Source organism: Fulmarus glacialis, unplaced genomic scaffold (genome assembly GCF_000690835.1).
Source record: "Fulmarus glacialis isolate BGI_N327 unplaced genomic scaffold, ASM69083v1 scaffold46397, whole genome shotgun sequence".
Lineage (NCBI taxonomy): Eukaryota > Metazoa > Chordata > Aves > Procellariiformes > Procellariidae > Fulmarus > Fulmarus glacialis.
In genome coordinates this window covers 9,929-34,521 of record NW_009223427.1, presented here as the reverse complement: position 1 = coordinate 34,521, position 24,593 = coordinate 9,929, and the positions used below count along the sequence as shown (strand labels likewise).

Genomic DNA, 24,593 nt, shown 5'->3' with positions numbered 1-24,593 from the left:
AGGCTTTGGGTGGCTATGCTCTGCACTGGCGGAAGGAGGCTGCTACAACTCGCACTTTGAGGTCTGCTAAGGTTCTGATGACTTCCAGGTAGGAAAAGATGGTTAATGTTGGGCCCCAAGTGAATGAAGAGAAGTTGCAGGTGTTGCTTCAGACTATTTTACAGTCTACCTTAGTTTACGAAACTGATACCTTATCTTCGCTGAAGCGAAGTATGCATTTAAATAAAAGAATATAAGGCTGTTTTAAGTAATCAGGTTAAACTTGTTGCCTGGGGAATACGTAGAAGCAGAGGCTACATTGTGTGAATATCTGTTTGCTAAAACATAGGCATCTCTTCTTGGAGCTATCTAATCTTAATGCTTTTATCAATAGAATTATTCCCTTTATGTTTCTAGGCTGTGACGCTGAAGGCTTTCTTTCTGACTGTCAGAATCTTCGTACCTCACCTCCCAAGTTTTCTGGCCTCCAGAGGATGCTACCTATATGGGGCAAAACCTGTTCTGTAAACTCTTTCAAAAAGAGGGCTTGTTTAATTTCTGGGAATACAAAAGCTTTAGGCCAAAGGTGAGAGTTTTTCTTCTGAAGTGGTGACCCATATTGTGTCAATGTAGTTTGTATAGTTTGGTGTCCTGTTGATAGCTTTTCTTTTTAAGGTTCCTCCTTCCAGTTGTCAGGCCTGCTGGTGTAATTGAATTTTTTGGCCTGCTTTGTCAATCATTTTGAGTTAGGGTGATGCTAGGGGCTGTTTTGCACACCCACTTGGGTAGTCTTGGAGTTTAGTTCTAGCTGCTTAGGATTTAACCATTCAAATTTACTTCCTGTTCAAACCAAGTACTGCACTAGCTTAATACATTCAAACCAATGTTTTTTAAGATTTAGTTCCACTGGCCTTTGAAGCAGCACAGATTAGATGCTTGGAAATGGAAGCGTCCTCTCTGATTTGCAATGGAGTGAAATGTTGTCAGAACTGGCTGAAAACTCCAGTTTTTCAAGTTCGTGGTAATAACTCAAATGTCTCATTACATCCACAAAACAGAGTGCGTTGGAGCACTGCTCATAAGTCTTTTGCTGAGGATGGTATCTAGGATGCAAAATCTGGCAGGAATGACTTGTCAGGTCCTGTGGGTATTGGCAGGGTCTCTGCCATGAATGAATTAAACTGTGATGCGTTCCATGGTGCCTCATGACACATCCTGCACGAGAACACTGCTTCTGGGCTGCTTTCACAGGAAGCGTGAGGGCCACGTAACATACCTGTATGCAATGCATCAAGTAACTGGAGATGGCTGCTTCTTTGTTAAAGCAAAGCTTGGAAATGCAAGCGTGACTAGCAGTCCAACGTACTTAAATTCATAGAGTGATGTTCCCAGATAAGTAACTGCTAGGAAGGTGCCTCAGGTTTGTGCACATGGGATTCTGGTAGAATATGGCAAAATGTAGATCTGGAGTTGGAAGCAGTTTTGTGCTTACAGAATTGCCTCCAAGTGCTTGATAGGAAAAGTGGAATCAGGGCAGTGGTAGAGTTCATTTCTGCTGTGGGACAAACTTCAATGTTGTGGTACTCAAACAAGAGAGGGGGCTTCATATTGGACAGGTCAGTTTGTTTGGCTTTCTTGCTATATGTCTGAAGGGCTGTGTTACCTTGATTTATCATTCATAAGTAATTTAAATCTCATCTGAGTTATAGTTCTTTCAGCTACTGGTTGATCCTGAAAGGGTATTGATTCTTAAATTATGTATAAAATACTCTCTTAACTCTTTTTGAAAGAGTTGGTACTTAGTATTGTTAAATCTTGCTTAAAAATGTGTCGTAGGAAGAGTATGAAGCCAGAAACTACTTCAGTGTTTTTTGTTTTTCTTATCCTGGAAGTGTTAGGCATTGCACATGCTCAGGAGTTTGTCCTCTTGCAAAGCAGTGAATAGGCACTCTGAAGTCTGTGCTGTATTGAGAATTGAAACAGGTGTAATGTGTTGGAATTAGAGAGGAATTTAGTCATCTGATGTATGTAATCCTAAGGTACATACTAGATCAGTGATCTTGCTTGTACATGTTGGCAAACAAAACTGACAGAAACATTGATTTTTTTTTTTTTTTTTTCTTTTTTCTTCTTCCTTACAATAGTATAAGAAGGTGGTGATCTAAAAATGGCCTTTTTTGGTCCTCTCTGGAGCTTATTTTAAGCTAATGAATTTTTTCCAGATAAGAGAGAAAAAGCCCTTGATTTTTAATGGAAGTTATACTTAAGAAGCCTTTAAAAGGGGTTTTGATGCTGAAAACCAGTTTTCTTTTGTGATTTCGTAAAACATAGAGAATGCTGAAGATCTGAAAAGTAGGCTATACACAAAGCTGATGAAAACGGACAGGGAACTTCTGTTATCTCATTGTCTGCACCTGTGCATTCCCAAGAACATCACTTTCGCTGCTGGGAATGAAAACCCAGCTCAAGGCTTCACTTGAAAGAAATGTCTTGTGCCCTAAGCTCTGACTTACTAATGTACTGTAACCTGTCAATTTGCAGGTAAGCATTATGAGGAAGAAGAAGAGGAGGATGCCCTACCTGACTCAGATGCCCTGCCAGACTCAGATGATGAAGTGGATTTGGATAAGCCGCGCCCCATACAGATTGTTCTTGCTCATGAAGATGACCATAACTTTGAATTAGATGAAGAAGCATTGGAAAAAATCTTGCTTCAGGAACACATCAAAGATCTTAACATAGTAGTTGTGTCTGTAGCAGGAGCTTTCCGCAAAGGAAAATCTTTTCTGCTGGACTTCATGCTTAGATACATGTATAACAGGGTGAGTAATTTGGATTTTCCCTGCAGGAGAAAAGTTGTTTGGTATTTTAGTCATTTACCTTTGTATTTGTTAACTTGAGCACAAATATAGCAGGTCAAATTTTTCTTACTTATTGGGGGGTGGGGAAGCCAGCTACTCTGTTTCTACTCTGTGAAGAAGTGTATTTAAGCAACAGTTTTCAGTATAAATTTTCCTGCAGTTACCAAGGGAACTTATTGGTGTCCTGATGTAAGTGGGCATGAGAAGAACTTGAATGAGGGAGTATGGTGGTCTTCTAGTTGAGCTTTGGAGAAGGGCTCATCCATGTGGTGGCTTGGAGGAATCTTGCTTTGGCTTGATCTCCTGAAATCGTATTGTAGCACTAGCTTAGCCATTGCAAAAAGAAGAGTCTTTTCAGGTAGCTATTGGAGGACTGAATCTGCTTAAATCTGAGGTATGGCAAAAGGGAGAAAGTCTCCTGTTTGCTGCTTGGAATGTGCATAATCCAGGAACTTTTAAAATCCTTTTAAGTCATTGGTTAATGAATGCCTGATCTAAAATTTAATTCCTTCTCTTAGTTTGTAGCTTTTCGCTGGTGTTGTCTTGTGTCTACTATTCTTCGAACTCTTGGCTGATATGGAGAAGGTGGCGTAGGGCCTCCTGTGAACATACACATCTGCCTGTCACAGGCTGTAGTGTGTTTCTTTTAATCTGCATAGTGAATATTGACAATTTGGTGTTTTGTTGCTTTTTGAAGCTTTTAAAAAACTGGAACTGTTTACTTTTTTGGTAGCTGTTCTTTGGAGTTGGAATTCACGTAGCAGAAACTAACCATGACTGCATCTATTTTACCTTTGTGCTAGCTGGCTTGAGGAGAAGTCAAGATGAACCCTGCAGTTACAGGAAATATGGGAATATTGCAAAGAAGCTGCTGGTAGTTGGCAGATGAAGACGTCTTTTCTCTCACTCCCAGTAGTGCCTGCTATTGAATTCCTCTCACTGATTTGCCAAGAGCTCTGTAAGAAAGACACTGAGGATATGGTAGGAGGAATACAGAGTAGCAAGCTGGTGCTCCCAACTTCTTAAGACTCTTTTAACCTAGGGAGGAATAAACATTTCATTGATATAGCTGTTCAGTGGGTGGCCTTTTGTGTGTGTATATAAACCCTCTCTAGTGTCCTGTTTATATTAAAAACAAACCAAAAAACCCCAAAAGAACCCCCAGACAAACCACAAACAAAAAACCCAAACTCCCAAGAAGTATAGCAATCTGAGCTAGATGGTGGCTGCGTAGAGGTAGTGCTAGTTCCTTCCAAAAATAGATGGGGTGGGTTTTAAGCAAATACTCTGACTTTCAGACTGAAATAAAACAAAAGTTCATAAAGCAAAATGGATTGAAACACTGTTTCAGCCTTGTGTAATATCATGCCTCTCTGTTCCCTTTATTGTGCAATCACTTTTTCCAGTTTTCTATAGGTGTCCTTCAAAATACCATTTGTTTCACTTAAACTGAAGATGAAGGCAAACTTGGCCATCTACTGTAACAACTATCTCTTACCAAAAGCAGAGGGGTCTTGCTCTCCATGTGCTGCTTCTGGCCAGGCATTTGCATTCTGAAGCTGTAATGCTTGCAGGCCCTTGGCTGAGCTGATCCAATTCAGTGATGCATCAGAAGACACTGCACTTTGCTGAATTGCTTTCCTGCCAGCTCAGTTGAAAGAGTTTGACAAGCATCAGAGCTGCTGCAAACTGATTGATGGGAGTTGTGGATGAGAGAAGATAAGTGCAATGCCTCCTTTTTTGAGCACTGCTGAATTGTATCAAGTCAAATGGTATCCTCTATGCTTATGCAAATTTCAGTACAGGAGGGGAGGCCTTGGTATAGTTTTATTGTACTCTTTAGTCTGATTGTTCCATCTTCAGTCAGGCTTAATTTGTCTGTATTTTCTGTGAACTAAATATTGGATCCTGCACAAAATACTAAAGCATCTGCATTCAGTTTGTATGCTAATGAAGCAATTTGGGATATCCTCCCCGGTGGATATTAACATGTGTGATGAAAAACTTGCCAAGATATTTCAGAATCCCATTTTCTTGTCTTAAACCAAGAGCTGGAGGTCATGTGAAAAGTTACCATTCTAAAAATCTCACTTGTGCCAGTTGAAGTCACAGGTAGGATTTTGGCATAGCTGAGATTGGTCACCAACTTCAGGGAGGTGGGAATCTCATTTCAAGCACTGATATTAGTGTTATGATTGCTCATTTGAAATGGAACAGAATAATCTGCCACAAAACAGCAGCAGTTGTGTACTCAGCAAGCTGCTGCAAGGATCCTGTGATCTTTGTTGCAGTTTAAGCCTTATTAAGAGTTGGGTGCAGTAACACTAATAAATTTAGATTTAAAAGCTTTTTTTACAGGCGTATGACCTTCTTAGCTTGTATTAATCTGCAAGGTGCACTGTGTAGTAATGGCACTATGCAAATAAAGCTGCATTGGTCCTTTCCTTAGTGTGGAATATATTTAGAGAGGTAATCTTTTAGGTGACCGATACAAAATTGTAGTGCAACTTCTAGCTTGATTTCATGTAGGAACAAAGTCTTTTTTTCGTCCTCCCATCTCTTGAATATTTTTCAAGCCAACTTGATGGATGGAGACTGTTAAAATACTGAGTTTTAACTAAGGAAAGACTAAGGAAGTGACAAGCTAGGAGTGCTTCAAACTGATGCAGAGGTCAGTCAGAGACAGGCTTAAGTGCATCATCCACCAGATGAAGCAGCTTCAGCTGAAGTTGTTACTGTTAAGACACCAAAGCCTCCTGTGACATGAATCACATATGAAATCGATTGTGGTCATATCTAGTGCTCATTGAGGTTCTTGTCAAAAGATTTGTGTAGTTTTGGTCTGAATTGCTACAAATAAGGATAATTTCTGGACCAAACCGGGAAAAAGTATTCTTGTATAAATGACAAATGAAACATATTGTTGAATAATGTAACTGATTCTTTTGAAAAAGTGAAAAGCTACAGTGCATTGACATATACCTGTGAAACATGATTTGACATTGCAAAACTGTATTCTGAGGTGTACTGAAGCCCAAAGCAGGCCTGGAGCTTTGATTTCTAGAGTTGTCAGTGGATGCATAAGCATCTCCTGGAATAAAAAACTCCAGGGGAAAGCTGTTCATGTTTTGCTTAGTCTCTCTGGTATGTGCATGACAAAACAAAACAAATCCAACAAAAAAAAACCCCAAACAACCTACCTGTGGTTCTTTTCACTTGGATACCTGTGTTCATTTTCTGAATTTTTATCTGCTCATCTCACTTAGTTTTGTCATATCTGATCCAAATAGCAGAGCTGAATGGTGTGCACTTAACATTTGGGAGAATGCTGGTGCAGAACTGCTTGATTGCCTTTCCCCTCTTAGTATGGTTTTCTCTGCATGCTGCTAGGCATGAGGAATGTGTGCAGGTTTTTTTTCCCATCCCCCTTTAGAAATAAGCAGTTTCACTTACTTGTAGTAAGTATTTCTATTCTGTATAGCCCCTGGGTGCTCATGCTGTTTTCTGAGATGTGTCTTGAGAAGAGATGTGTCTTGAGCTCTTTTCTGAAATTTTCTGAAAACTGCCAGCGCAGAGTCAGCAAGGTAGAGACCATCGCCTAGTGAATTGAGAAGTCTCCCCTTTGACCTTCTCAAAGAGCACACTTTCCTGGCTGGTAATCTCTGGGCAGTCAGAGGCAAATTCACTAAACGTTTCTTTCTGTTCTGCCAGCATGCTGTGTTCTAGCCTGTGAAATAAAGGTTTTTCTCTAAGCTCCCTCATCAGTTAAACTATTGTCTGCCTACCACTTCTCTCATGTAGGATTTCAGTATATATAAACCTATCACAGTGAAACTTCCTCAGGGTACCTGTTCATGCTCCTTACTTGCCCAATACATAAACTACATTTCTGGGTTAAATGTGCTCATATAATGGCTGGATTCTTGTGCGTGAGCCACTGCTCCATGTGTTGCCTGTCCTTGAGGACCGAAGATCTCATTACGGTACCATCAGCCAGAAATGTTAGCTGAAAACTGTACTTGACTCTCTGACAGCCTTTCCCAAAGTGGGCAAGGTGCCAATAAAATTTTAATATGGATGGGTTGATTGACATGTATCAAACTCTCAACATGACCTTTTCTCTTGAATCCTAATCACTTAGGAAAAAGTATTTTGTAACCGTGACAAGTATAGATTGTCGATCTTCTGGTCCTTGCCTATTCTCTTTGGCTTCTGCAAGCTGGTGTTGGTAGTCTTGTGCTGGCCTCTGTTAGTGCAGGGGCTTAGATGCTTAGCTAGTTTCAGCAGTTGACCTGTTTGTGAGGGGAAAGGGAGAGGATTAAGTCAAGATCAGGTTTTTTGTTCCTTGCAGAGGTTTAGCTGGTTTTGTAGTTAAAATACATGCTATTAGCTCAAACTGTGTTTGAGTTGAGTTCTCTCAACTGTGAGAGAAGAGCATGAGTGTGAAGTGGAATCGATGGACAAAACTGAGCTGTTCTCATTAGCTCTGAGTGCTTGAGACTTGAAAGCTGTGCACATACACTCTTCAGTGGCTGTAGAGTCATGCAACCACTGAAATATAGTAGACTCAAACAACATTTCTTTGTGGATGATCCTTGAAACACAGCAGAGTAGCACTGTGTTTTAATATTTTGTGTAGTGTTGTCCATCGGCTCTTAGGAAAATGAGAGAACAATGTGGAAGTCTGCTAAAACATAGCATGTTAAAAAAAAAGAAATCTCCTCCTTGGTTTTAAAGGAGTTTCTCCTCTTGTTTTGTAGACTTCTCCTTGCTGGATAGGTGGAAACACTGAGCCATTGACTGGGTTTACATGGAGAGGTGGATGTGAACGGGAAACCACTGGCATTCAGATTTGGAGTGAAGTGTTTGTAATTGATAAACCAAATGGAACAAAGGTAAGTGCTTGACTTAAATAGGTGTATGTAAGGATTTTTGCCTCTGTGTGTATACCGTTAATGCCATAGGTTTCACGGAGGCAGTTCAAACATCAGTTGCTTTTCTTTGCATTCAGTAGCTGCGTAACATATTTGGAAACCTTATATCAGTGCAAGTATCAATTTTCCTGCTGGGTTGTAAGATTCAGTCTCCAACAATAGTCCCATTCTGAGAGTACTTTGTTCTGGCAAACTCTACTCTGTCCAGGCTGTTGCGTGGGTTATCCTGTGGATGTTGTAAAACTGTAATGGCTATAAATACCATATATAGGCAAATGCTGTGATAAAATCAGCTCTGTAACACTGTTTTTTGAGAGGTAAGAATGTGTTCTAGCTTGTAGCTGTGTTCTACTGAAATATAATGCATGGCTATAAATACTGGAAACAGCTTCAGTGTCTGGAAGCTGGTCCTTCTGAATAGTTTAACAGGTAGTCTGTAAAAAAGGACTAAGTCTAACAGTGGGATAAAAGGCACTAACTCTATTCTAATCAAAGCTGGTGCATCTTTTTTAACTCTAAGCCAGTTTAACTACAAAGTTTGGTTGTAGGTATTTATCTTCATGCTGAAACAAAGTGTTAATGTTGTTAATAAATATTTACTCCACAATACTTGTGGTGTATCTTGAGCTATTCATGTTCTCCTGAACCATAAGCTCTTGGTTATTTAACTTTCATACCCTTTGCATTTGCAAAAGAAACATCTGATGGCCATTTAATATGGGACACTGATCTTAAACAGGTAGTTGCTTAGGGGCGTGCAGGAAGTTTTATCAAATTTCATAGCTAACCAAATAGTTCTCTGGCTAAAAAACAGTTAAGTTGTGAGGATTTAGTTGTGCTCTGGGGACAAATCACTCACTTGTTCTTGCTTATCAGTCCTCTCTAGCTGAAAAAGAAGGGAGTTGTAGTAGATTCCAAAGATGGGAATTGGACAGATTAACTTTTATTATTAAGATCACTGTATTCCTTGTCATTCTAGCAGACAGTCAGTATCAATTATCTTGTTTTCTTCTGAAAACAATTTTAAGATAGATGTATTTTTAAAAGTAACCATCTCACTCTTAGCTCTAATGAACTATGCTGGATTGTCAGCTGAGACTGAAGTTCTTCCAGTGAATGAGAGCTGTCTGTTATCTCCACTGGGCTGAGGGAGGCTATTTCTGTGGGAGAGGGTAACTAGTGTAGCAAGCCCAAGGACTTGAGGCTTTTGACACGACCCTCTAGTTGTTGCTTACTCAGCTGTAGGTGTATATAAGCATGTGCACAGGGAGCTGACTGAGATTTAATAAGTAGGTATAGGGGCAGAGACTTGCTCTGCTTGAAATAGAACTTATCCCAATGGCCTGGAGCTTGAAAGTGTTAACAATTTGGTTAACTATTGCTGCTCTTTAAAACTCTCTAGGTTGCTGTACTACTCATGGATACCCAAGGTGCCTTTGATAGCCAGTCCACTATCAAAGACTGTGCAACGGTTTTTGCTCTGAGCACCATGACGAGCTCTGTCCAGGTGAGAATACTTGTGCTGGCAAATAATGGCAGCTATAGGAACCCTCTATCCTGAACATGCAAAGAATATCTCTCTAGCCACTCTTTGAAAGTTCACCTGCATCTCTTCCTCCAACTATCATTTAAGCTTTCATACTTAATGTCTTATTTTCAGTGTAGTATACTACATAAGTTTCTCTGTGGAATCAAAGTTATCCAAGGCCAACCTGAGTTAAAGTGCTGACAGAACTGAGGAATCCCAAAAAAAGATGTCAAAGTAGCAACTGCTTCTGTACAGATGTGTTACAGAATCTTTTAGATACAGTTTGGGGTGAAATTACACTGTGATCAGCCAAACTTAAAATTGCTGCTACTGTTAAACTTCTGACAATTCTTTTGTGCTATGCTCAAAACTACTTTTAAGCTTGTGCCTTAAATGCGCCAAAAGTGAGCAGGTTTTTGGGGGGTGACAAGTGACCTTCTTCAGACATACTACAACATGAAAGTAACAGGAGTATGTACAACACTACTTCTGCCCTGTGGGGTTGTTTTTGGTGGGTTTGTTTGGATTTTTTTGTTTGTTTTGTTTTATTCCTGTGGTTAGGATAAGTTGAGGGTTTTTGGTGCATCTTTGAGTTTACTGCTGTTTAGTATTCAAGCTGTTGAAACAGTCACGAGCTCCCTGGATAAAATCAGATTTCTCTGGGAAGATTTGAAAGCAAAAAAACCTGGTGAACTAACTACCCAGTCATTTCTGTGTCAGAGATGCAGCTGCTGGATCACTGAATCCTAGAGCACTTGGACTTGAGGATGGCAAACAGACGTGCCCTTCTCAGTCCTCCTGTCTCACATGTATGTGGTGATTTGAAGCATTCAGCAGTCTTCTCTGATTCTTTTGTGGCTTGCTTCCTTGGAAGGAAGCTCTTCTAAGAAGGATTAGGGTAGTCAGCAGTGGTTTTGTCCCTAGTACTCTGTATAAGGAAGTGACTTTTGTTTGACATGCGTTCTATGACACCTTTCTCGTTGCTGACTTTCTGGTAGTTAGACTTTTCTGGAGGGGGTAAAAATACTCAAGATACCTAAGAGACTACATGAATGTAAGGTAATGGTTTCATGTTACACTGTAATTCTTTTACTGTCTCTTTTAGGTATACAACTTGTCCCAGAATATTCAGGAAGATGACCTTCAACATTTGCAGGTAAGAATATGCTGAATTTATATTAAGCTGCTTCTGAACGGCTAGTGTTCACATTGTTCTTGAAGTTACTACTAATGTAACTGTGATTTGGGAGCTGCCTGCTACTTCATATAAAACACTGAAGCTGACCTGATGTTAAAACTAGTACTGCCTCTAACAATATTATTTGCGTCAACTCCATGATGCTGTGATGCTTCTACTGTGCCAATGCAGAGGTAAAATGGTACAGGCTTCTAATCTGGCTAAATCTTATCTTTCTAAAGTCTGTTCTCTATATAGTAAGTTCTGAAATTCCTGAAAGGATGAGAAAGGAAAATGATTTACGGAAGTACTTAATGAGAAAATTCCAATGTTTCTTCTTTTTCTCTAAAATAGGAAAATGGATGGTGTATCATAACCAGTTTCTAAAGAAATATGGGAGCTTGGGTCAGGGCAGAAAGAGTATGTTCTATCCAGAAGCCTTCTCTAGTTTTTCAACTGAGAAACTTCTACGGAGTTTTATTTCTGCTTAGAATCAAAAGCAGGAAAGAGTTGTCCTCTCTGTACTGTGGAGTTTTCATCCTCTGATGGAACATTGTGGTCAAAGGCCACTGAATTCTGGCTTCATATGGATGGTGCAAGAACCTTATCTCCTTAACTTAAAACCTGTAGCTTTAAAGGCTAGCTTGTGTATTAACAAATGCCTGCCTGTGCTCAGGCTATGACCTTGTCACAGCTTAAAACTGTTTTACATGTCTTCTGATTGAAAGGACTTCTGTCTTGGTCAGTACTGCAAAAGACTGGCTGCCAATACTGGAAGTAGAAGAGCACTAACTAAACATAGTCTTGTGATGCTGTTCTCAGTTAACAGAGTTGTATCACTGGGCCAACATCCCCCCACCCCAAAAAAACCCAACCAAGCACTGCTAACAAAAAAAGCCTTAGCTAATTATTTGAAAGCCAGGCTTTCCTCATGACTTTGGTCTTTGACAGCCTCAGTGCAATCTGAATAGAGTGATCCCTTTCTCTTATACTGGAGGGTGAGATTTGAGGGAAGAAAGGGAACGGAAGGGTGATAAATATAAGCAGTGGGTAGGGGACACCCCTGCATTTAAAGTTGGGGCAAGGAATCATGGGCTGAGGGAAGGAAATTCTGAATTTCTGTTATAACAGTAGTTTCTGTTATTCTGAAATACTATTAGTCTCTGGCTGCCTTTAACATGTAGCAGGGAAGAGACTGAGGTAGGGAGTTAGGATCAAAGGAGCCAGTCTCATGTGGGTGCTTGGCCACTTCAGAGCTTCTTTTGCTCAGGGTGACAAGGGCTTGGAAGTTAATTTGTGTTAAATTAGTCTTTTAAGTTTTCAGATGCTCTTGTGATCAACGCAGGGGGAACTGTCCTTTTAGCCATGAAATTTACCTGAGATGTTCCAGGAGTTAGTTTTAATGCAGAAGAACAGTTGCCTGGTACTAGAGGATACTGGTGTGCTTCCTTCATTTTGACCTCCAAGATCTGTAAGGGGGTTAGCATGGATCAACACCTGACAGTATTGACCTCTGCTGAAACAGCCATCACAGTCCATAATTCTTGTTCTTGTGGGTTGTCTGGCCCACTCAGTCCAGTGAAGAATGATGCTGCTGGTATTAAAGATGGTGAAAGCAATGAGAGGAAGACAGCTGACACTTGCCTTTATACTGGAAGGAAAGAACAATTATCAGTTAAGGTCATGGGCTGAAGTAGAGATCTGGGATGCTGCTGAACTTGGCTTGTATTTAAATGTCCGATACATTGGATCTAGCCAAGTTCCTTGACATTTCCAGGAATAAATCTTTTGTGGGAAGTAAGGGGCAAATGTTAGACAGGCTCTCCTCCTTAGCCTAGGAAACAAGTGTTGGAAACTGGTCTGCTGAGAGACGCAGCCAGCTTTCCTCTGGGAATAGCCCACAGGCCACCCACTTAGAGCTGCGGTGCGTTGACAGTTATGGAATGGCACTGTGAAACCAGTGGAAATCATGTCTCCGTCCTGAATTTTACTGAGGATTGGTGTACTTGTTCTTGAGGTGTATTGGCCATTCTCAACCCATAATAGATTTAAGATCAAATGCTTTATTTTCTAGTGACATAATAGAATATTGTACAGTAGAAAAAATGTGTTTTATATGTGGCATCCTTACACTCTTCTTTCTATCAGTTGTTTACAGAATATGGAAGACTAGCTATGGAAGAAATTTATCAAAAGCCGTTTCAGGTAACTATATATGTTAAATGGATCTTAAGCAATTGAATGGGTAGAAAATGAGCTCAGGATAATTTATGATGAGAAATTAGTTGGGCTGAAGCTAGCCTGTTCTCTACAAGACTGATTTTCCTTCCCTGTCACCACATTTCTTGGCAAAAGCACAATGGAAAAATGCTGAAGAGGATCACATTTTGGGCAAGTATAGCTTTGTGCCTGAGTTATAAGGCATAAAAGGAATGAAAGTGTCAAGTGATGTGCAGACGTTGAGGAGAAAAGTTTGGCACTGCCTTCTTACTCATTACTCTTCGAGGTATGGTTGGTCTTTGCTGGTGGTACGTGGTTCTGAGTAAAGGTCGTGTGGCCTCTAAGAAATAGCATTGAGGAGGGCCATGTTGCGTTTCATTTACTTGAAGCGTTGCTGGCTGTTAAAAGTCTCAAAACTGCTAGCATCTCCTGACTGTTTGCTAGGCCAGAGAAGGGTTTGAGGCTGCTTCTGTTTAGTGGAGACAAAGACTGAGATCTCTCCCATCCTGAAGTATCCTCCTTAACCTATAGGGTACTAGTCAACTGCTGTTAGTGGTGAGTTTTAAGACTCTTGTGTATCTAGAATATTCAGCCTGCAAGTGTGAGTCCCCGATGTTCTTGTGATTGGCCCAGGCAAGATGCATTCTTCGTAAAGCACCTCGTCTGATAGAGTAATGTCAAGGTTTGTTTTCTATCTTCAGCTGATTGGAGAGAGGACAGTGTAATCCCTGTGGGATAGCAAAAGGCAAACCCATGGAACAGGGAAGCTATCTTTTTGAGACACTTGGGTACTTCCTTTCAGATAAGGAGTGAGTTGCATTTTTGTGTTTGGTGTGTAGGTTTGGTTGTTTGTTTTTTTGTTTTGTTTTGTGGGTGGTTGTTTTTTTTTTTTTTTTTTTTTTTTTTTAAACAAGCAAACGCTTGCACCACAAAACTACAAGGCTACTTCATTTAGAGCAGCCAAGCTTAGACATTTTTTTACTTAAAATAATCACACGTGTGATGGAGTTTTTGATCTTAGGAATGATGCAAGCTGTTCACTGCTGTTGTTCTTCCTGTTACAGACACTAATGTTCTTAATTAGAGATTGGAGTTATCCTTATGAACATGCATATGGCTTGGAAGGAGGAAAAAAGTTCCTAGAGAAAAGATTGCAGGTAAGTTATCTCCAGTAGTCCTAGTGTGGTCTTCTAACTTAAGTGACAACTTACCGTCAAGATAATAATGCACGATGAGCTAACGCTTGGTGCTAATAAAATACATCTGTGATGTTCCCACTCGTGTGTAGTTCTGGGGTTTAGAACTTGACATTTTTAGATTCAGGAATGAAAGCTTAAACACACTTTCGTGCTCTTAGTGCTTTTAAGCTGGTATTTAATCTTAATTGCATTACTGCAAAACTATTAGCAGTTCTTACTGCCTTTTTTTTCTTCAGGTAAAGCAAAACCAACATGAAGAGCTACAGAATGTAAGGAAGCATATTCACTCCTGTTTCAGTAATCTTGGCTGTTTCCTGTTGCCCCACCCTGGTCTTAAAGTTGCAACAAATCCAAATTTTGATGGGAGGTTGAATGGTAGGAAGTTTTCCATTGTGTGTTCCTTGATTCAGATCACTGAGTTTATTTTATTTTATAATGGAAGTTAAACACTGAAATGGTTGGCTATTGAAATGCTTGATTGGAAAAATGTAGGGCTAAAAGGTGAAACTACGGAATCTAAAAATGTGCATTGTGTGTTCTTTTCAGTCATTTAAAAGTAGAGGAGTTAGGCAGGCAGAGGGAATGGATGTGTCTAGCTGTTGATTGTAATCTGATAACTTGAGACATACTTAAAGGTCATTAAATAAGGATTCTAAAGATAAGTAAGGATTCCAGAGGGGAGAATTCACAAAATTAAAGACTTTACTTTCTTAAAATTGAAAGGCTTTTCTCTAAGAACTTGCTAAACGAAAGTTCTTAGTTTAGAATGTTGATTTTATGACTTTAAAATAAATGAATGACTTTAAAATAAAAGCTGTAGGCTTCTGCAACTGCAGAATGAGAGGCAGTCAGGATTCCTCCAATTGCTGCTTGTCCCCCAACAGAGGGAATGTATCAGAATGGCAAAGGCTTAAAAATGGGTTTGCAGTAGTGGGATGCCAACCACTGCTGTGCTGAGGGCACAGACCTGTGGGATTATTGTGTAAGATGTTGGTGTGATTGGGCAAATGCACTTTAAATATTACAAGGACTATGGAACCTTGTTCTCTCAGTCTGAAGTTAAGATTAAAGAGTAGGTAGAACTTACTAAATTTATATTATGTATTTAAGCCTTTAAATATCTTAAAAATGTAGTCAAGCGTTGTGACGCTATGGATTTTGAAGCGTTATCAGTGTTCCTTTAGGAAATGTAAGATAGAAAAGAAAACTAACCACTTTTTTTTGTCTGAAATCGATTGAATTTTACTAGATATAGATGAGGATTTTAAGAACGAACTGCGGAATTTGGTACCATTACTGCTTGCCCCTGAAAACTTGGTAGAAAAAGAGATTAGTGGATCCAAGGTGACCTGTAGAGATCTTGTAGAATACTTCAAGGTAAGCAAATTCATACTAATTATTTCTGTTAATGGCTTAAAAGAAAGTATTCTAATTTTAGAGCATGTTGTTCCCAGAGAAGATAAGATATCTAGGCTGACACTCACTGATCAGCTCGCTTTTATTTTCATTTCATTACTCTGACTTTCCAGAACTGGCACACAACTTCCTAACAGTATAGCTCTTAGCAAGCTACTATTGGCAAAATTGTGGTTTGGTTTTTTCCTTTGTAAATAGGCTGAAATACTTCAAGCTGTATTAGAGTTTTTTTTCCTACTTTGAAATCCTAGTTTGTCTGGATATGTTGCCTTTTTTTTGAAAGAGGATCTCATCTAGATTGTACAGATAGAAAACCAGCTCTTAAACTGCTGGGTATGCAGTGATAATTTCCTCTGCATTTTTAACATGCAAGGAAGATGCTTTCTACACACTTGCATGTGCAGCACCACTGTATGCTCTAAAATATTTGTGTATGATACTTGCAGCTGTTAGACTCTTTAGCTGTTCTGGTATCATGGTGACACCAGCAGAAATGTGATAACATAATCCCTGCATCGCCATGAATTGGTCTGATGTGTGTAACCTTTTTCTGAATTGGAATAACTTAGACAGTTGGCTTAGTAGGAGAAAGTGGCACTCATTCGTAAAGACATTAATTTCGCATTACTACTTTTGAGCATGCATGTTAAAAGCAGAACAGAGTTGGGCTGATGTTAAGAAAGAAGCTATGCAAGGGAGGAATCTGAGACCAGAAGTCTTTCGCACTTGTAAAATGAAGTAACTTTTTATAAAGGAAAGACATGATATGGGATGCAGAACTCATGGCTGTTCTGACAAGCATAAAATCAACACTCTGGAGCTCGTCTGTTCAGTCTCTGTATTTACACAGTTGCATGCTGCTTTTTGTTCCACTTTCTTCTCTGGCAAGACCTGATCTATACAGTGTAAGGAGTGCGCATTCAACAGCAGTTTAGAAAGGACTGACCCTAAAAACCGAGTGTAAAACCTCCTCTATTAAAAAACTGCCTGATTCACGTCCTGTATCCAGTCTAGAAGCAGTCATGCAGGGTGCTGTGGAAACACTGTGGTTATGTAACTAAAGAGGACTGCTCCCTTGGGACTGTGCATCTAAAGCTGAGATTGTGAAGTCTGAGTTGGAAACTGGAGGGCTTTTACTTGGAGGAAATAGCTACAGAAGCAAGGATGGTGTCGAGGGAACAGAGTCCTGTATAACTCTATACATTTTTGTAGGTTGTCCTACAACCTAGAGCATTGGGTATATAGGGACCCTGATAACCTTGTTCTCTCCTCCTTTACAGAGAAAAATCCTCAGGGCAGAGGCTTGTAGACAAGCCGGGGGGGAGAGCAGTAGTAGCATGAAGAATAATAACTGTCCAGCCTCTGAAGGGCTGAGAGTGGCCTTGTTGGTCTAACTTGCACAGCTTGTCCAAAGCGCTGAAGTGGCTACTGCTGCCTGCTGTGCCCCCTCCAATAATCTGTCCCAAAGAGCTGCCACGGGCCATCTTGTGGGCTGGAGAAGATGACATGAAGGACGTGTTCTCTTCCAGCCTTCTGAAACCCTGGTGAAAGAAAGGACACCTTGGAGGATTGGTCGGGTGGGGCACAGAGGGATAGACTGCGTGCTTGGCTTCCCGAAGTATTTGGCAGCTCAGCTCTGTCTGCATTAGTGCTTTCATCTGCTTTTTTTCCTCCCACACTTCAAGGGAGCAAGGCATATGGGGAAATAAAAGTACTGGTTCTCCCAGCACTGGGGTGTGTTTGGACAGACCTCTTGCCAGAAAGGCTGTGTGAGATAGTCATCTTCACTCTTTTGTTTTGGGTGAAGATGCCCTGTCTAGCAAAGACTTTCTTACGTATTTGAGGGAGCAGAAACCTGCTGTCAAGCCTGTTATTTCTTGAAATAGTGGCCACGTCTCCTCAAGGTGCTATGCTACCCTGCTAGGCCCCAGCCTCAAATGCACAGGAAAGCAAAGGGATTAAAGCACTAAAGAGAACTGTGAGAATGCCGGACTTGCATGAAGAAATTTGCTTAATCGAATACTTAGCATTTTTACTAAGAAATAATCTATGAGCTCTATCTTTATATCATCCCTCTTCTCTCATTTTCTTCAATCATAAACGTTTAGGAAAAAGAAACCTTTTTTTTCTTTCTTCTTTTTAGGCTTATATTAAAATCTATCAAGGAGAGGAGCTACCTCATCCGAAATCTATGCTGCAGGTATTTTATTTTTCTTTCAAATAATCTGATAGACGATGTGTACTTTCTAAGTTCTTTGCAATTGAAGATCATGACTGCTGCAGGTCTGAAGCTCCCCCACACAGAGCTGTAGTTCTTGAAGGAGCTGTGTACTTTGAAAGCCATCTGAACTGTGTAGCCTGGGTACGCATTTGTGTCTTCCCTCAGTTCCATCTACCAAAGGGAGCAGGGGTATATCTGGTTAGTTGGGTTTTTTTTAGCTGCTTTGATTTCTAAGCATGTGTTTCCTGTAACTTGCTATTTTGTCAGTTTCTTTTAGACTGTATTCAGAGGGCTTTTAGCATCAGATGCAGCAGATAAAATGGAGAAGGCATATAGTAGTACAGCTATTGCCACTGTCTTGCAGTGTTGCGCTGCTCTATGTGGGTTTGTTAGATTGGATAACTGGGTTGATCCAAAGAGGATGTAATCACCTTTAAAGTGATCTGAACACAAACTGTATAAAGCTATGTGTTGAACCCTTGAATTGTTTGAGATGAAGAGCTTTCACCCAAGTGTGGGCTTTAGGGTCAGATTTAACCACTTTGTGTTTGTAAGACTGGATTTTTTTAAGCTTCCTGTGTCACTTCATTAAGACATGACTGTTCTGGGTGTTTTCTCATCCTTCAAGGAACCAAATCTTTAGTCTTTTGGGGGAGTTCAGAAAACTCATCACAATGAAACTAAGGCTGCTATCATTTCCTCTACTTAGCATGCCATAAATGTGTCTGGGAGATACAGAAGATGACATCTTGCAGCATCAGCTAGAATAACTGTCCCTGACATGACACAGGTTGAAAATAATCTTAAATTCTTACAAATTCTGACACCAAAACTGCACATATATAGTGCAGAAATAATACCAGCTTGCTTCTTTCCTCACAGGTAGTGATGTATCAGGATTAACGTTTAATAGTTTAGTGATCCTTATTTGCTTATTAACAATAGAGCATTCAGAAGAGATTGCTCATGATGAAAAGCCTGTACAAGCACATGGGAGTTTGTCTGCAGCTGTACTAGAAAGCTGAAGAAAACGTTCTCCTAGTCAGTAATCTGTTTTTTAATGTATATCACTAACCTTCACTTGTTTTTGTGGTGCATTTTCCTGGCAATCTGAAGCTTTGGAGGTTGTGGGAGTATGTTGTAGTTACATGCAGTGTAACTACATGTATGTAACTAGCTGGCAATGCTGTGATGATACATAGTGCTCAATGTTTTCTAGGCAACAGCCGAGGCGAACAATCTTGCTGCTGTGGCAGGAGCAAAAGACTTGTACAGTAAAGGCATGGAGCAGGTATGATAACACAACTTTTTCTAACTGCCTACATGCAAATACAGGCCTTCAGTTTTAATGTTGTACTTGGTGTTGGTTGTGAGCATGTTAATGGAGAAAAGTAGCTTAGGGCCAGTACTCATGTTTTCTGCACTCTGCTCTGAGGCTAGATGTCTGATGCAGCAAAACGAGGATTCTTTGAGACAGAAATTGCTGGGGAAGTATGGGAATGGGTGTGTTTGTAAGACACCAGCTGTTCATTCCCCCTGCTGCTCTTGACAGACATCTTAAAATCCTGTGACATGAAATGGGCAAACAGGTGAGGAGACATTTGGTGGGCCAGGGTCATGCAAGGGTAGAGTTCTAGTATTATAGTCTCATGCTTCTGAATTGTGGTCATTCATTAGCTGTAAAATGCAAGGATTAAAATTAGTCTAAAGTTTTTTAAAAAAAAAAACAAACTTGAAAGAATGATCTTGTCTGAAAAAGCTGTATATGTGATTTCCTACTTGCTTCTTCTCTTGAAGATAGTCACTTGTACCACTCCAAGCTGAATGTCTGGATGGACTTCATACTGCAACGTAGTGTTGTGCAAGGTTTTATCATAGGAAATTCTGAAAACAATACCATGTCTTGTAAAGCTTAACAGGACTATGCTTATTGTGAAACTCTACAACCGGAAAAGACCAGTAGGTGTGATAACATGCTACAAACATAGCTCCCATTAAATAGGCTAATTCTGGTCTTAATCGCTGAAGTAGCTTTCCATTTTGAAATTAGAGTAAGACCTAATGCTAGTGGCAGACTAGCCAGTTCCAGTTGTTATCAGGCTGTTTTGGGAATGCTCTGCTGGGGTAGAGGGACTCCTTCATTTGTTTCCATTTTGGAAAATCACTTGAAATAGTAAATGGGTTGTTCATAATAAATGCCGAGTCTGCCTTCCTACCTTGAATCTTCAATGGCTGTTGAGATACTGTAGTTGTAAGGTTTCTTACTTGGGGCAAGGAATAAACAGGAACAGGTGTTCTCTCAAACAGCCTTGTTTCCATAGTAATGTTCCCCAGTACTGTATATTTTTATATCACTGTAGAGATACATACAAATGTCTTGAATCTTTTTTATCCAGATGTCTCAGATGATGTTCTTAGTGTGACACAGCTCTGAAATTTCTATTTTTAGGAACAGAAGTGGGAACTCTTTGGATTATGTAAAGATAGTTCTTACTGTAATTTCTGAGTTCTCCTTGTGAACCAAAGCTCTCCTCTGCTGAGTGTGCATAACAAAATACTGTCCCCTTAATGACCTTAAATGTAAGGAACAACAGGTGCAGTCACACAGAGTATAAGAAAACAGTGGCAGTTATTTGTGTGGTGGTCATGATGCATCAGCAGCTCCTAGTGTTTAACGCTCTGGGCAATGTGAAAAGACTGTTTTGGGGGATGAGACTAGTAGCCATTTTCCAGGGGGGAGGTTCCAGATATGGAGGACTTCAATACGGAAAAAGCAGAAAGGTGCTTGTTAAACTTGAGCAGGGGGCAGAGTGGGGGTGTCAGGATCTTGATAGTGATGTTTGCCTTGAAGAAGCTAGCCCGTGAAGCCATGCATCTTGTGAGGCAGAAAGGGGGTGCTGTACTCTGAGAAAGTGATTTTCTGTGTTCTGCTGAAGGGAGAGCAGCAGGAGAAAGTTAAAGTTGTTGCTGCACTCAAGACATGAGATCACAAGCACTGTGATAAGACTACTTTGAGGCAGGAGAGGGAAGGCTGTTGTTTGCCATCATATGGAAAGAGTCTTCAGTTTTAGACATAGTCTGACTGTGAGGGTCTGGAGGAGTTGGACCTGATCTGCCATATGAATGTCTCTGATGGCCTCTCTAGGTCAGATTAGGTAATCTCTAATCATAGTCCTCAAGAGGTCAGAAATCAGTCTTACAGAGTAGACATCCTTGGAGTCTAACCATTTTCATACCCATGCTGATTCAGGGAGAGGAAGATGGTGGGTGTCCACATCACGGGTATCCATTTGAGTTCATGGTCTTGTCTCTTCAGCAGAAATGTACTCTCACAAGTTGATCAGAATCAAGCCTAGAAGACAGTCTAGGGAAGAATAGGCTAAAGATGTCAGCAGCTAGTTCTTGTTAATTCATATCACCTGGTAAGTTCCATGGAGCCTGCTAGTGGCAGAAATAAACAGGAATAAACTTTCTGAGTGGGCAAAATCTACCCTATTTGTCCAAGTTCTGCACTGACCCTCTGAGGTGGGTGACCAGGAGTAAAAAGTTGAGGGGAGGGCTTGTGGCCTTCAGAGTTCTCCTTAACCTTCCTCAAGCCAAGCTTTCTCTGCCTCCTGTGTTCCTTTATTTCACCTTTTCATAATTGGAATGTATGTGTGGCTGATGTCCTGTCCTTCTGGGCTTGCCCAAAGGGAACAGTTGAAAGTATGAGTTCAGTCCTGTGCTATAGCTCTGTATGTGATTAGACAGATAAGGCTCTTAGTGTGCCATGATGCGAAATACCTTTAGCTGCTTCACTTGCAACAGGACTCTAGAGCTTACAGAGCCAAGAAAGCTCTGTAGCAGGAGGTAGTCTGATGTTGGCTTGAGAGGGGGGCAGTGAGGAGCAGGTTTGCTTTCTGTACAGCAGAAGATACTCAAGGTGTGATGACCTCATCTCTGATTGCTCTAACAGGTTTGCGGGGGAGATAAGCCTTACATTGCCCCATCGGACCTTGAGCGGAAGCACCAGGATTTCAGAGAGTCAGCTGTCAGGCAGTTCTGCTCGGTGAAGAAGATGGGAGGGGAGGAGTTCTGTCGGCGCTACCAGGAACAGCTTGAAGTGGAAATCGACGAGATCTATGCAAACTTTGTGAAGCACAACGATGGCAAAAACATCTTTTATGCTGCTCGTACCCCTGCCACTCTATTTGCAGTCATGTTTGCCATGTATATAATCTCAGGACTGACTGGGTTCCTTGGTATGAACTCCATAGCTACCCTGTGTAATCTCGTGCTGGGGATGGCTCTTATATCGTTTTGTACTTGGGCATACGTTAAGTACTCTGGGGAATTCAGAGAAGTTGGAACAGCCATTGATCAGATTGCTGAAGCTATATGGGAACAGGTTGGTATCTGTTTTTAACACAAAATCTTCCTTTCTTGAGCAGATATACCAAAAAGTTTCTGTTCAGTGCTGTGAGTGAAAAGTTGGTCTAGACCTAATGGAGAATGCTGGTGCTGCCAAAGGGAAAATCAGCACAGAAGTGTGACTGCTCTCTTCAGTAAGAGATGCCACACACAAAGAACGTTAAACAAGCTTAGTGTTATTTAAAGGCCTTACTAGGTGCATGGATGGCAAAGAGTGGAGGGACTCTTTAAAAATCTTGTTACCTTTTCAGAGCAAGGAATTCTGCTTTTAAAGGTACGTTTAAAGTGATAAACTTGCCCTGTGGATGTGGTGGATAAAGTATCTCAGGTGGTGCAAGAAATGGGGAAGGCGAAACACTTCTGCCCTCCCTCACCTCACCTGATGGTATGACACTGGAGGGCTAATTAGACCTCAGAGAGAACTGGCTGATGACTTGCAGCAACCAGACTGACTTGCAGCAACTGCTAGAAGAGGATGTAGAGCAGGTTTCTTCCTTCAGGAAGGCTTGTGTTGTCTGTGACAACTTCAGTTGGTGCAACTGCTGTTGCGAGAAATACTCGCCAGACTAATTCCTGAAAGATAAGACAACATGTAGGAGTACCAAAGCTGGAGGAGAAAGCCTTCTGTACAGAGATATTGCTGCGTGATTCCAGTTGACACAGCTGTGTCAGTAAAGCCAACGTAGAGAATTCCTGACCACCTCTTACAAGTAGTGTTTGGAGCATTCCGAATATCTATGTCCAGTGCCAGCAGAAGGGAAACACTTTGGTGCTGTTGTTACTAGAAATAAAAGGCTCACTGAACTTCCCTGGGGTGACATTAAAATGGGTCCTACGAGGCACGAGCAAATAACTAACTGGAGCCTTCTGTACAGAGGCTCTCTTTTACATCTGGAAAGGACTCTGTTCAGGGTTCGTCATAGGCAGTGGTACACTAGACCTATCTGAGCAACCAGGCAAGGTTATGAGTTACACTGGAGTGGAAAAAGTGGATTTCTAATAATAGGAGGGAGATGAGCAACAGGGTACTAAATTTTGAGTCACACCCCTAACTAGTGGTTAAAATTGAGGCTCTCCTGTACCACCGTAGCTTCTTGCTTTGGAGCTTGGGGCAGAAGAGCACTGCAAGAAAAGTGGAAGGTGTCAGTTCTGCGTGGAGGTACTCACTGAGTGCAGCTGGTGCTGTAGGAGACCTAGAGCACATAAGGCTTGATTTGACTGCTGACCTTCCCTGGAAGGGGGAGAACTTGGCTTATGCTAGCAGCATCTTGCCTTTTGTGGGCTAGAGGAAGGTGGTCTCCAAAAGAGCTTGCTGGTGGTGTTGCTACAGTTGCACATCACCAATAATATGCAGAGTACCTATAGGTCCTGTCCGAGTCACTCTGATTATATACCATGTTCTTGCTATTGATTTTTCTGAATCTCTGCCTTTCTTTTCCCTCCTTGCTTCAGAGGAATCCCAGGAAGGTGAGAAGTTACTGGCAATCAGTTTCTTTTTTCTGAACTCGATTGACTTTTTCTGCCGCCTTCTAAGAGCCACTTTTCCTAACAGCTGAATTCGTGTTTTAGGTGTTTTCCAAACTCTTTGAAGTCCTTAGACGCCGAACGATTCGCCATGCTCTTACATCAGTGCCGCGACAGCGACTCTCATCCAACAATAACAAGAAGAAAAACTAGCCAGTATTTTTAACTTTCTTTCTGTATCTGAAGTGTTCACACTTACACATATAGGACAATAAGCTGGACCGTCTGGGCCGGTCTGCATAAATGCTGTAACCATACCAGACTGATGCTGCATATAGGGTATGGAATTGCACATCCATCTTCTAGGAACTGTAAAGTGGTTTGAATTCAGTGAAATACTGCTGTATAGGAGGGATATCACTTGTGTTCATAGCATGTGACTGATTTAACCTCATTACTGTAGCAGCAAAACTCATTTATCTTTCAGTTTGTGTCAGACTTCAGCGTTCTAAGTTTTTTCATTATTTCAAGTCTCATCTCTTTGTATGTTTTTGTATTTTATTTTCCTTGGTTATCTCATTTTTTTGTTTCTTTTGCACATTTCTCATTCCACAGGTGTTGAAGCCCATGAGTGATAATTTGATGGAGGATCATATGAGGCAGTCTGTAAAAAACTCTATCAAAGCAGGCCTGACCGAGCAGGTGTCTCACCATGCCAGACTAAAGACAGACTGACAGTTCATCTCCTCTTCAACTCTACCCTCTCATCCTAGACATGCTTGCTGTACCATGAGAACTCAATAATTAAAAAAAAAAAAATAAAAATAAACCAAAGTTTACAATCAACTGTAGAAGTAGTTTAGTGTGACTGGCTTCACAGATTGCTGCCATCACCTGAGAAGAGCAAGTTTGTCAGTGCTCTGCTTCTAAGACAAACTGGTGCCATGGAGACTGCTGGGGGTGGGAGGGAGGGTGTCTGTTTCGGGTATCGTCCTGGTGAACTGTGCATGTGAGTGTTCGGGGGGTGTGTGGGGAAGGGGTCTTCCCCCAGTGTTTGAGTTGATGCAGTCTCTGGCTTACAGTGGGAATCTGTCCTCTGCGGGAGGTAATTTCAGGGAAGTATAATGATCAGACCCACATAAGGTGTGCTCTCACGAAATGTACCCAGCTCCACAACGTTCCCT

At 41.0% G+C, this 24,593-nt stretch overlaps 1 protein-coding gene across 1 annotated transcript; it reads left to right on the top strand.

Moving 5' to 3' along the window:
- Nucleotides 1-2,520: 2,520 nt before the first annotated feature.
- On the top strand, nt 2,521-24,214 carry ATL2 (atlastin GTPase 2; the record flags this gene model as incomplete). The annotated part of the gene is made up of 12 exons (XM_009581795.1): nt 2,521-2,801; nt 7,601-7,735; nt 9,177-9,281; nt 10,408-10,458; nt 12,628-12,684; nt 13,764-13,856; nt 14,135-14,273; nt 15,148-15,275; nt 17,458-17,514; nt 18,755-18,826; nt 21,491-21,922; nt 24,025-24,214. Coding segments are annotated over 12 exons (1,670 nt in total), but the record flags the coding sequence as incomplete, so codon positions are not given.
- Between the last annotated feature and the right edge of the window lie 379 nt (nt 24,215-24,593).